The 14,104-nt window shown below is 40.5% G+C and overlaps 1 protein-coding gene across 6 annotated transcripts in view; it reads right to left on the reverse strand.

Annotated features, from left to right (window-relative positions):
- Positions 1-14,104, reverse strand: part of arid4b (AT-rich interaction domain 4B) — a 48,430-nt gene that overhangs the window by 28,011 nt on the left and 6,315 nt on the right. For all 6 annotated transcript variants that reach the window (XM_033612944.2, XM_033612943.2, XM_033612940.2 and 3 more), the window contains exon 3: positions 3,146-3,256. In XM_033612944.2, the coding sequence (XP_033468835.2) occupies positions 3,146-3,256 (111 nt within the window). The remainder of the gene's footprint in view (positions 1-3,145; positions 3,257-14,104) is intronic.

A 14,104-nucleotide genomic window follows, 5' to 3' on the forward strand; every position in this document is an offset into this window, starting at 1 on the left:
CAGTTGTTTCCCTTATTTGTCTCCACACCATCTCTCCTTTCTGCTCTTGTCTTGACATAATAAAAAACCTTTTCTGTTCTGTTTTTACATGTTGAGTACTTCTGTTACTTCAATGGACGATTTAGCTTTTGGCCAAGGGACACCACTTAAACACTTGCCACTTCAATAAAAGTGGTTCAGTTATCATTGAATGTACCTTATCAGGCTGTGTATTGGCAAGAATATAGCGATACATACCATGTAGGGGTGTAGCAATACAGCGATCTGGATCTATATATATTAATTCAATGATCAACAATCCAATGTCACCGATGCAAAGTGAAAACATCGACACTTATCGTCATCTTTAAGATACGCCCTTACTTTGAAATTCCAATGGCATGTCTGTGTCACCATTTACGTTCAAGCACACCTCCATCTTAAACATTCAAACAGTGCTCGTTACCGAGCGCCAGGCAGACAATGGTACAGACAAGAGGATGCCCTGAACCAATTGAAATCGTATCGACGAAACTTGTGATTTACACCCCAAGTCATGATACAGAAGATAGGATTCATTATATTGCAATAAATCGCAATTTAAAAAAAATCGAATGTTAGGAAAACTGTCAATGCTAGTGGTACACTCTTTATGACGCTGCCCGTTTAATGGATCTTTTTTTCTTTGTGTTTATGCTAGCCGTAGACTGTATAACAAAGATGTATGACATGACAGCTCCCCCAAAGTGAAGCCAAAACATCTTGATTGCCCCCTGGTGGCTGGCTGCAGTATAGGTCATAAACCCCACCCCGTCCATGTTAGGAACATTAGCAAAACTAAAAGATCAGAGGACACGCCAAAATTTTACTTTTCCAAAGATGGTTTCTGTCATTTTAGGTGGTTCTTATCATGTTGATGTATATTCAAGTGTTTGCTTTTCTTATAAGTTTAGTTTTCATTAGGTATTAGATGCTAAAAAAAAGGGGTTTGACGTCAGGATTAACAACTAAGGGTGCCAATCCCTGTGCTTGCAATCAGTGGCACTGCTCCTGAGCGGTTGGACGGGCGTATGGGCGGGAACTCTATATCACTGAGATCGCTACTGCGCAGACTCTGGCTCCAAATAGGGTCACCAGCGCAAGATGGCAGCAGCAGTATCGGGGATATTTTGGCTTCATTTTTGTACAGTGTGAAAGAGTGGAGACGTGTTGTCCATCTTTATATACAGTCTATGACGCTAGCAATATGTTTTTACATTGCAGTAGAAAAGTCAAATGACTGAAAATATATTACAACACTGAAGAGGTCAGGGGTTTCAACACAACACACACTGAATCACTGCCATGACACATCGAATATAAACAATCAAAAGTTGATAGTGTTTTTGAGAATCGATACAGTATCACAAAACATAATATCGCCACACTCAGGTGTATCTATATTTTTCTATACTTCTAGTGCCCTGTCCTTGTAAATAAAATAAATGCAAACACTACTACAAAAATTTCTCACTCCATGTGCAATATGTGTCCTTGTAAATCTGCATCTCTTATTCTCAATACACGCCTTTCAGCTGACCATGTTTGCATTGATACTGCCACTAATTAGAGGCTCTACAGAAAAAAAATCACTTCATTTACTTGAAAGCAAACAGAGAAAGGCCATCACTTTTTATTCAAAATTCTGAACCATAGTATGTGGGAAAATATTAAATACTCGATCTGTAATCTAACAAATTCAAAATTCACAGTGTAGAATAGAAACGTGTCATGATTGATCTACAAATGCTTTGACAGCATGAAAAAGTGGACGTCTATTTCCATTTAAGAGATTCTTTTATTTGGATTCTGCAGTGAAATCCAGAGGGAAAACTACTGAAAGACGTGCTGTGAACACTGAATCTGTCATGCAGCACTCATTTTGTTAATCTAGTCCTTGTTACTGTGCCATAGGGTTAGTCCTGACTGATCAGATGCGTGGGGAACATGTCACAGTGAGTGATACTGACATGGTGCTAATTGAACTTTTTACAGGTCTTCTAGTACAGATCATCATTATAAATAAGAATGTCACACAGATCTTTCACTGGGTTTTAAAATCACTCAAAAGACGCAGGCGCCATATGCTGCCACCATCGACTTTGTTAAACAAGCAGACAGAGATTAATGAACCAAGGAGCTAAAGAGGAATTCATTACGGTGGAATATTCAGATTCACAACAACCACTGAATAATTGCCATGTTCTCCGTTTGTGTAACAGAGCTCACATTCGCATTACAGCTACCCAAAAACAAACCCCACACTCGACCAATTAGTATGGTAATTAATTTATGAGCCGAAACTGTCCCATTAGCTTCATTTTATCCCATAATATTTAAACTAAGAGCATCACATGGTCTACTTTGTCATGTTATTCGTCTCTGTCCCTGAGACAAAAAGGCACGTCATTGGATGATTTCAGCTGGTGTGCCAGAGTGACAGAACATCGCTGCTCTTTTGTCTCAACAGGGAGAACTACAGTGCATTGACACAGTGAAAAAGCCAGCATCCAATCTTTGTTTCTCCCACACACTCTCAGCAGAACCAGAGACAAGCGATCTGTCTCTATTGTATTATCCAGATGCTCCAGCCCCACTGGGGAAATGAGATACTGTACTACGTGCATCATGCAATGCCTTCATCAGCAAGGCATAAAACCAATGGGGAGAGAGCAGTCACACCGCCCCCGCAGCAAAATGTGAAAGCAGTAGGCGAGAGGGACGCCTGAGGACGTGATGGCTACCTGGTGGGCTAGGCCAGACCCTGCGTCTGTCGCAGCTGGGGCTCTGATCAGTGTTTCAGCTGTATGAGCAGTACTAACAACCTAAAGCAGGTGGTAGAGCTCCGGCATGTAAGCAACACAGCTGGATTTCTGGCAACATCTGAGACAAGAAATAATTGAAATGCACAGTCTAGGAATCGGCCGACATGCCAGTCTATAAAGAAATGTTTAAATCTCCTATCTAACTGCTGGATGCACATTAATGCTGAGCTGTGTGATCCTGACTGTAGCCCCTTCGCATAAAGACAAGAGCCCCTCGCCCCGCTGCAATCCACTTCACACACAGCACCGACAGGCAATAAATCTTTAATTCTGGATCATGAGCACTTTGAAATGTGACTTACCTTGGCCTTCACTAGCCTCTTGGCAGTCTTAATCTTGGCCTCACAGAAAGCCCCTCGATACTTGGCACTCACATCCGTCCCTACTGTCAAGTAGGGGGGCTCCTCCAGAGTCTGTGGAAATAAAAATAAAACAAGAAAGCGGTAAATTCAAAGGCTTTTTATATACATATATATAGCTCACCGACACAGGTGTATTCTCACAGCTAAACCAGGAGGACACACATACAAGCTTCGCATAGTGTAGGCCAGCTACGCAAAACCCACCCGGCTCAGTGATTCATCCATGGAAAACACATACCATCTGCTCTGGGTATTGGAAAACAAGCCTCTGAGGGAGCAAACAAAAAGGCCACTTCACTACTGCTTTGATGACTACAAAGAAGAAGCTATCCGAAACACATAGCACCATCTTGTGTCATCACTGGATGTTTATCAAACCTTTTTTCCCCCCTCAAGAACAGATTTGCGGAGGGTCGGGTACACAGAGAAAACAGACTTTCTGTGTGAGGACGAGGGCAGCCGATGTTTGCGGTTCATGTCGTGTAAAGATGGATTTAGCGAGGGTGTTTCACTAAGGCTCGAGAAAATATCTAACCTAACAGAGGTATATATAGATATCTTTCTAGAAGAAGACCTTAAGTGGGGCACACTTCCTGCTGACAGGACACAAACATGTCATACTGTATGTGAACTTGGCCTATACTTTGGTGTTACTTGAGGAAAACATCAGCTCCTCGCCTGATGTGCAAAACCACAAATTTACTTACTTTGTAGCAGCACTGAAAAAAGAAACGCATCGTATTTTCTTAATGGATGAATGAAGTTTACAAATACCCAGGGGAATGAACAAGCTCCCGAATAATTAAACATTAAGTTAGCTATCAAAATATGAGTCTGTTCATTTAGCACACTGGAATAAAAAACATTTCTCCGAACAAGTTATGCATATTAAAGCTGAAGTAGTCAGTTTTATGGAAAAGGCAGAAAAAAATGAATTTGCAAATACACCCCTGTTCTACGGCCAACCCCTGTCTGTCCTAAAGCCCTACCACCAGCATGGTGGGTGCAGCACGGGCATATGCACACTCTTTCATACAGTAACCTGTCTGGGTACTAGTGTAGTCATTCATTTCAGTCATTTCGATAGCGATTGCCGTTAAATGGCGGCAATTCTATGAGAACTCCCTTCCCTACTTCCCAACCACTTGCCTCTGGACCCCTCATTCATACCACACCCATCATCAAATTTGGCCATCATTGTGATCTCAACTACACACTCGTAAAGTTTCATAACTGCATCTTGTAAGGTTGCAACGTTTACTGTTGACAAAATGTGTCCACAGACGGATGGACATATAAAGACCTGGCAAAATACTCAAAACAGCTTTTGTTGTAGTTCCCACTACAATAGATGCCACCAGGACAAAGTTTTGCTATGACAACACACACACACATAGACTCACAGGGTAAAAAATAATACCAGCCGTTGCAATGTTGTCGCAGCTGGTAATTAGCCGCAGCCATGAGCCTTTGGCTATGGTTAGCACAAGGCTAAACTATTAGAAACATTTTGTCTCCATCTCTAAAAAACATATTGACATTTGTTTTACTAGGCTGTCCTTTAGACTCTCTTTTTGATTAGTCCATCTTCCTTTTGATGTTGCTCTGCAATCCAGGCAGTTGTTGAACAGCAACTTTCTCTGTAGGACTTTTTGCCATTGAATCAGGCTTTCACAGAGGGAACACGCACACACGTCTGCATTTGTAGAACAGCCAATAGGAATGCCAACTCTCTGAAATCACCTGTGAATAATCAAGGTCTCCTGTCATGGACTAGATTTTCTAAAGTTTGAAAACAGACAAATATCTTCCCCCCAGCAGCACAGAAAATCTAAACAACCAGCACAGTCTCTAGGTGGGCACCCAAGATCTGTGTCACCAATTCAGTATCTGACCAAATGTCTCCCCTTCTGTTCTTGAGTTATGATGTTTGATAATGGCCAGAAAAGTGTTTTTGCAGAACATTATGTTGTGACAGTGATGCTGACCTCAAGTTTACTCATCTGTGTGAAAAGTTGTCATAATGAGCATATGAATGAGTTATGGCCAAAAACGTGTTTTGTGAGGTCACAGTGACCTTGACCTTTGACCCTCGACCACCAATTCTAGTCAGTTCACCGCTGAGTCCGCATTGACATTTGTGCCAAATTTCAAGGAATGTCCTCAATGTGTTCTTGAGATATCGCATTCCCAAGAACGAGATGGACGCAAGGTCACAGTGACACTAGTCTGAGTGGGCGGAAGTTCGCTGCATAGATCAGCCTCTCATTGGGCGGAACGAGCCACCCACTGAAGTCCCGCCCTACCACCTCCGGTTGTGTAGCAGTTTTCAACCATTTTCAACACGTCCTTTACTAACTTTTGCGGTGTTTGGTCTTGCGGGGATGTAGCCATTTTTCTGCCATGGTTTGTGTCCTGTAGGCGATATTTTTGTGGGCGTATTACACCAAAACCTGTTTCCCCCCGGCAATATTTTTGCAAGCGCACCGTTGCTGTGGCACTGCCCAGAACGATTGTGATTGGCTGAAAGAAATACAAGCAGCCGGGGCATTTTTTTCTCCAATCTTAAAGTGAGAGTCGGCCCAGCCAGACCTTTGTTCTCTTGAGAAAGGTCTGGTGAGCGAGACTACAGTGACACTGACCTTCAACCACCAAAGTAATCAGTTCATTCTTGAGTCCAACTAGACGTTTGTGCCAAATTTGAAAAAAAAAAATGAGTTATCTTGTTCACAAGAATGTCACGGACAGATGGACAACCAGAATACATATTGCCTCCAGCCCAGCCATCACTGACACTGCCTACCCCTGCTCTCAATTTTATACTACAGATTAGTTACCTGTAAGACTCCATGAGGTGTCTTCTTATAACCACACTTAAAGAGATATAACTCTAATAGTTAACTTTAAATATTTCTAATTTCATAAAATCTGTTCATTGTTCCCATAAGGAGGGCCAGGACTGTCCGGGTTTCCATTACAGACTAAAAACTCCACCAGTGGTGTAGGAACTTATCACTGAAACCAGCTGTTGCAGACCTCTGTAGCACATGCTTGTGCCATGACTGAACCTCTTTTAGGACTGAAATGGTAAAACTCCACATCTGTGAATTTGTTTTAACTGTTTGCACGTTAACTGATCTGCTTCCATCAAGGCATTTTGTAATTTATTTTAATCAACTTTATAAATCCTGATCCTTTGTCCATTGTATTGCCTGCAAGGCTCTCTGGGTGCACCAGCTGTAAGAAATGACCTGCAGTGCCGCCTTCGTGTAAACACTTGAACCTGTTCCTTAACGTGTGGCACGCGAGCAAACCCTTGAGTGGTGTGAAAAAAAAAAATACAGCAGCCAACAGTTTTTACAGAGGAGCTCCACGTTGAGTGAGTGCATCCGCAGAAGTGAGCACAGCAGCTCTGGGAAACAACAAAGAAAAACAGCTGCTTTGCCTCTATTTCAGCAATGTTTCGCAGGTGCACCACTACCTTTTAAGTGCTCGCATTGATTGAATACTGCTTTTGAACTTGTGTATTTTGTTCAAGCTGGGGATTGAGGCTATCTAAATGCTGCCCAAACCTCCCCGCTACAACCATTACACACACACACACACACACACACACACACACACACACACACTCCTCTCTGCATGGATAATATATGCTGTAACATGGACAATAAGTGTATTAGATTTATTTATGTAGCTCCACATTAGAAGTGGCTGTACTGTATTATGTAGGAAAATATAACAATTCAATCAGGATTTGAACTCGGCAGCTATTCAATATTAAATGACTGTAGATCTGTATCAGGGTCACATACACATGATCAGTACATCCCTAATCCGTTACATCATAGAGCTGCTAACAATGCTAAGTGAAACTGAATATGCATGAGCAAAATGTTGCCCACCTGATAGAAGATTAACAGGTGAAACAAAAATATGGTTAAAAATATCCTGTCCAATTATCCAAATGAACATTAGGGTTTCATATCCCTCTTTAATTTATTTGTTACCCGAGGCTAAATTCTACATTATCTTATCTGTCAGACAACTAAAATGTAGCAATTTTGGGCCACACGCTCAAACCACACAACCGTAAAAATAATCTGATTTATGAGACATCAGTAGAGGTGAAGATTATCTCTGGATAGGCGAACTAGAAAACACTTTCCATTAATCTAACAGGTGATACATTAACCCTCAGCCAAGTTATCATTCAGAACAACTAGAGTTTGGCTGCCGTGCGATTAGGATGTTCCAACTGATATCAGAGGGCAGAAGTAGATGCATTTCTGTATCTTGCCAACAGCAACTATCCAGTCCAGCTTTGTGTAAAATAGCTGTTAAGATGCTCTATTGACCTAAAAAAGATTTCCATTGTTTTTTAATCTTGTACTGTGAAGACTTTGTACACAAAACTCTGACTGATGGGGTTATCTGTGCAGTGTGAAAAAATTGTGAACATGTATATCGTCAATAAAGAGTGCAACAAAAAGACAAATAATTTTAAGAAGTAACACTGCAAAAGAAAAATTATAATAAATCAAACACTAATGCATCACAACACTCAAACCGGCTGCAAATACAAAAAAAAGACCAGAAACATTTGTTATAATGGTGTCACAAATGCCAGAATTCTAAACACTGATAGAATACTAAAACAACAATACTTGATGCTTCTTTGATACCACAGAAACAAGAATTTAAAAAGTCTTCAGCACACAAAATAGCATCTTTTTAATTAACAACCTGCACACAGTGCTGGTACAGCTTTTGAAAAACAGTGACTGCGTTTACACACACACTTAATTCCCCTTTTATTCAGAATATGACAATATTCTGAATTTAATAAAAAAAAATAAAGCATCTTCTGTTTGGATTTTCTGAATTAGGCCTTTTTCTGAATGTAGCATTTTCCAATGCTGGATGCGCTGGCATTATCCAGGTTTTAGGAGCACACTGGACATATACACAGAGCATTCGCAGTGTGCATCTCAGTTGGTGTTTTTACCACAGTTTGTGACACGCAGCTTCTTGTCTGTTTACTGTCAGCTCTGTGCGTTGCACACAAACCAACTGGCCAAAAGCTGGAAAGCTGGTGTAGAGATGCATGCCCAAAGGAAAATATTTCTAGTTGAAAGGAGAAACACACCTACTTTTAAACATTGTCAGACTTGGATATTAACAGGAATTTGGATGTTTTAAATATCGCCGACTTTTTCAAGAGTGTGTTTAAAGGACTGAAAGAGGGGGGCTGTGTTCATGCGGTCCAACAAGTCCACCACCGGAGGAAATCTGTGACAAAAAAATCCTATTTTGGTGCAAAGAAGCAAAATGGCACAAGTGGCTCCAGCTGTTCCACTTTGCCATATTTTGATAAGACAAATGACATGTTAAGGCATGTTAATTGGGCGTATGCATGGCTGCTATAAACGGGAATATTAGTAAAATATTCATTTTCATTAGCCATGTAAACAGCTTAGTCAATATATTTCGAAATAAGGGCAAAAAATGAAATATTTTGTGCATGCAAATGTAGTCAGTGACAAGTTTCTCGCTGGCTGTTCTGACATCCACTCACATAGTGCTGCCTGTTTGTGCCTCTGCCTCCAGTCACGTGGTGGGTTCGTTGCCTGAGAGAATGCCGTTAGCAGCCAGAGCTTGAGGACTAATTGATTTCCATCTCCCTTATTTCATCTGTGCAGCCTTGGCTTGAAAATCTTTTTTTGTAACCACTGTACTTTTGATACTATGGAATGTGTAATTAAAGGAGATCATATAATTTTCAGAACGTGGTATTGAAAACTTTAATTTGTTAACAGATGGACAAATCGCATCTTCTGTGTTCAGTCGCAGTCAAACCAGGACAGGCCGCCTCTTCTCCGGTGTCTCTTAGATTCTGACAGATGGGATTCAGGGGCAGAGTCCAGTGCACTTCAGCCTCCCCACCTCTCAGATAAACACCTCATTAGTCTTTAGTGCAGTCTGGACTCAGCACCAGCTGCCCTCGCCAGCACCAGGTTTACATGACTCAGAGGCCATTTCCACTGGCTAACCAACTCTCTTGTCAGTCATGGCTGCAGCACAAAGCTGAAATGCTACTGTGTGTATGCTACTGTTCCTCTTCTTTAATACTAATACTTGTCTCCTTTTGCTTCCCATGCTTTCTAAGCCTGCTCCCTTCCTCTACTTAGAGGAAGACTCACAGTACTGAGTCAGAGAGGGCAGCTTGGGTTATGTTGACAGCTGCGGCTGCCAAACCTCCCCAATTTAACAGGGCAGGGGTGATAACACACTACTGAGGCCAGATTTACATTTGTCATGCTCACGTGCAAACACAAATAGAGAACGGTTTGTTGTTTGCACTGATCATGTCCCACCTCCCTGCATTTAACTAAAAGTATTAAAGAAAAAAAATCATCTATGCCTTGGATTAGATTACCATTTAGTCTACAGCTGTCTGGAGAAAAACACTGACTCCTTTTTGTTTTGTCACTCCTGCCAGTACTCAACGACAGACCATGTTTCCCCTGCTCAGAAGATCAACCAATCAAGATGACTAAGCTCACAGAGGCGGAATTCCTGTGCCTTTGGGAGGCGTAACATCCTCTCACCAAAACGCCACGCACCTCACCAAGAGCTGCTCTCATCTAAGATTCTGTCACAAAAAGATCAGAGCGGTATTTATCACGAGCCGCGAGCACCACTTCAGCTTCTGCATGCAAAAGTCAATGTAACGGTAATAACAGTGGTACAATCGAAACCAGCTCTGTGGCTATTCACCTAGTGCCACTGATGTGGAAAACACTCTCCAGGCACACGTGCTTGATTAAACACATACAAATGTGACTTGGCATGAGGTGCCAAAACGCACCTGCGGCTGGCTTGGAAAGAAACAAACCTCAATCGTTTGAAAAACTGCAGCTCGACTGAAGGATGATCTACTTGGATATCAATAAGTCATACACAGGTATCACATTGGATGACAACCTAAATTTATTCGAATCATAAGAGCTGTTTACCCTCCAGAAAGGAACAGTCCTTTGTGGTGATGGTTCACCACTGTTGTTGGCCACAAAGTACTTATGTCCTGGCTGTTGAATCACAGTTTAAACAGTGTACTAGCACCCCAGTGATTACTTTATGTGGGGAAGTGCCAAACTGATTTTTCAGTCCTGATACCCTGGCTTTGGGTATCAGCCGATACCGAGTACCAACCCAACACCAGTGTTTAACATAAGCTGCATGCCTCACTGTGTGGAAGCGACTGGGATCATTCTTCCATGTTTAAGGCAACATCAAGCCTAACTTAAACATTGCTATCTTCATTTTGTAAAACAAAATGTAACACATAAATAGATATAAATTGGAAATACCGCCAAACAGTTGTTAATGTTTGAGCAGTTGTTTATTAGCTCCCTCATGGGCATGCTGCTGACTCATGACGTTATATGTGCATGTGTAATCAGACGTAAATATCAAATTGACCATTGTCACAGATACCCCATCTGACTGTTTGAGTCAGTATCGGCCCGACATCCGATATCAGTATCAGATTGGTGCATCTCTAATTTAAAGGTCCATTTTGTACACGTTTTCAGTGTTTTCTTTGAAGTTTTGATTTCCATAAGAAGATATATTTGTGTTTTTAAGCATGATTAAATGTCCTTTTTTGTGCTTTTCTCTGGAACTGGAGCAAGAGCAGGGTGTTTTGTGTCGGTCTCATCAACATGAATGAGCCTCTCTTCTGACTGGCTGGCTGTTTTCGGATTGACGCACAGGCCAGGCCCACCACAAAAATGGAATGTAGCCTACTGTAGCTTTTACTGGTAAATGCACATGCTGATGGCCAACACTAAGGCTGTGTCAGGGTTCCTACAGCTAAAGGAAAGCTAGATTTAAGACTCTTTAGAACTTTTCAATGCTACTTGGAATTAAATTTAAGACTAATTTTACAAACAATACTGGAGGAAAATAATATAAACAGACTTAAATTACTAAGGGTTGGGGGACAGTTTTTCCCAAATATTTATTGTAACACATAACATGGCCTTTTTGGTCAAGTTAAAAAGTTAGATTATCTACTTCAAATGTTTAACAAAAATTCAAACTTTCTGGAGGGGAACACATGGAAAACAACAATCATATAACATCATCATAACCATATCAATTTGTTTTTTGAAAAAAGCATGTTCATTTGTCATTTGATGGGATGTGGTAAATTTGTAGATTTATTTATTTTTGAAATAATCAGGGACAGTACATATTAATAAACACTTTGTGTAAATATGCAGGATTATAGCCAGTGGCTAATTTCCATCCTTTGTCCCACGTATATGAGTGTTGTCGGTTCCTCTATTCTGATATGTGTGATATTAATGTGAGAGGCATTTGGTAAATAATTTTAAAAAATAAATATTACCAATTATTTTGATATTTTACAATACAATGTCAGAAAAATGCATTTCTTCCAATGTCTTTGCATTTTTAGACTTTAAAAAAAATGAAATAATAAAAACCAATTTACACCTTATTCTTAGATTAATAGATTCAATGCCTCTTTAGACACCTTTTTCCAAGATTATTTTTAGGCTGTTGCCTTTATTACAGTATAGCTAGAGAGTAACAGGAGAGGGGGGAGAGAGAATGGGGATGACAAGAGGCAAAGGACTGCTGGAATCGAATTTGGGCCACTGCATAAGGATTCAGCTTACATGGGGCACATGCTCTACCCACTGAGCTAGAGGTCGCCTCACCTTTTGAGACATTTTAAGGATATGTGAGAACTCTGGCTGTACCAAATACTTTGAAGCTTCTAAGCTTCATTACTAAAGTTGACGTGTGGATTTTAAATCAACATACAAATGCTGCACAGTCTATTCTGTTTAAACCTGATTTTTCTGCACAGTTGTGGATTTTTTCCAACTTGTGAGATCCAGACATTTTCAATAACTCAAGATAACTGTAAGGTCCAAAAGTTAAAATGTATTTAAAAAGATAGATGTAGTTATTTACTTAATTCGCAAAATGTTTTTATCTAACACAGTATTCCAATTTGATCTATATTTGCTGGCCTTTAGCTTTTCAGAAACATTTTTACTGCGATCAAAAAGCTTACCGCATACAAAGGGAGGCTCCACCTGTATTAACATTAAGGTCTAGCAGCACCTCCATAAATAACATTTATTCATTTAAGAAAGTTAATTCAATAAAAAAGACTATCTCATTCAATATGATGAATAACTTGATTCAAATTGTGGATTTTGTTTGGGTTTTGTGTGTGTGTGTGTGTGTGTGTGGGGGGGGGGGTAGACATTCAAAGCTTAATTTGAAAACCTCAATAGAAGCTTCAAATATACAAAATAATATTCAGTACAGCCCTAACCACTGCTGAGGAAAATGTTATCCAACCTTACATGTTTAACTCAGCGTCAGACCCCAAATGGGACTTCCTAGTCAGGGAACAAACAGACGATGCTGCTTTGAAATCATTCAAAACAAAATATACTGGGGTGACACTGGCAACAGCAGAATGAGATCAGTTTCTGCTCAATAAAGACTCTCAGGTCATGAAAAATTTAACAGCCAACTCCACAGAGCGCTAGTTGAAAATAAGCTGCTGCTGCTTATAGTGCATTTCTTGGACAGCCTGAGTGACTATAGCATTTTCATTCTACAACTCAGTAAAAAGGCGCTCTCAGAAGGTAAAAGCGGATTGTAATTCACTGTGGTGTACAGCCTCACTTTATATCAGTCATCAGGGAGAGGCTCAAGGAATCCCTGGTCATTTGCTTAACAGACCACAGGCTATTTCTGAGAGGCTGTCCCACGGAAGCATGCTAATTTACTAAGACACACTTACACCAGTCTCTGCAGATGTTGTTCCTGCCTCTCGTTCAACAAAGCCATGTGAATGTCACATTCACAAATGTTTCCAACTCAGAGAAGCAGCAGATTCACAAGTCTCACCCTTGCTGAACATTTACCTACGTATTTGCATGGTCAGCCAATACTTACAATGTTTTAATGAGTCTTGTGTTAGTGGAGGAGTCATTTATTCTAGCTCCATCATCTTCCAGCTCAAATCCATTTTTGGCCTATCAAGATTTTATCCAGATTATTTGTAGAAAGTCTGAACAAGAAATTTTTTTTGGAGGTGCTTTGGCAGGGTTTCCCATACATTCATTCATTCATTCATTCATTCATTCATTCATTCAATTGAAACATTAAAACTTGTGCTGCCACATTTTCTTTTCTTTTTTGAAGCTGGACCATTCATTATAAGTGTGATGTTGCAATATACTGTTCAGTTCATCACCATACTCTTGCAGCTCATAGCGTAATCTGGACACAGACAGAGCAGAGGAACATCAAACGCAGTGAAAATGAAACTTAACCCTTCATTGTGCTGGGTCTAAAAGTTGGCTTTCACTCACAAACAGCTGCTCCTCTCATCCATCGACCCGATCTGATCAGCTTAACTGATCGATTACCCACCCCGCAACTCAAAACTCCACAAAAAGCTGCTAAGAAAAAACTGACTCATGAGGAATTCTGCCTGTGCTATGTTCATGTACCGGCAACAAAAGCCTTTGAATTTAGAGAAGGGTCACCAAATGACACCCAAGGACACACAGCAACTTTCTACTTCACTTGTATCAAAATTAAAAGGCAAACCTTTCTATCTTCACCTTGCTGTTAACTTTTTCCTGCCTATTTCCCATCATCACTCATACACCAAAATAGTACCTTGTGTAAGAGTGCATCATCTAATTGTTTCTCGTGAATCTCCAGCTCAGGCACTGGAGATCCAATTAATTTACCATGAGTGGTTTATAACAGAGTTTCAGTTGCATAACAGTTCAAGATGATGTTAGGAACATAAAGTGGTTTATATTCAGC

This window comes from Epinephelus lanceolatus, chromosome 17 (genome assembly GCF_041903045.1).
Source record: "Epinephelus lanceolatus isolate andai-2023 chromosome 17, ASM4190304v1, whole genome shotgun sequence".
Lineage (NCBI taxonomy): Eukaryota > Metazoa > Chordata > Actinopteri > Perciformes > Serranidae > Epinephelus > Epinephelus lanceolatus.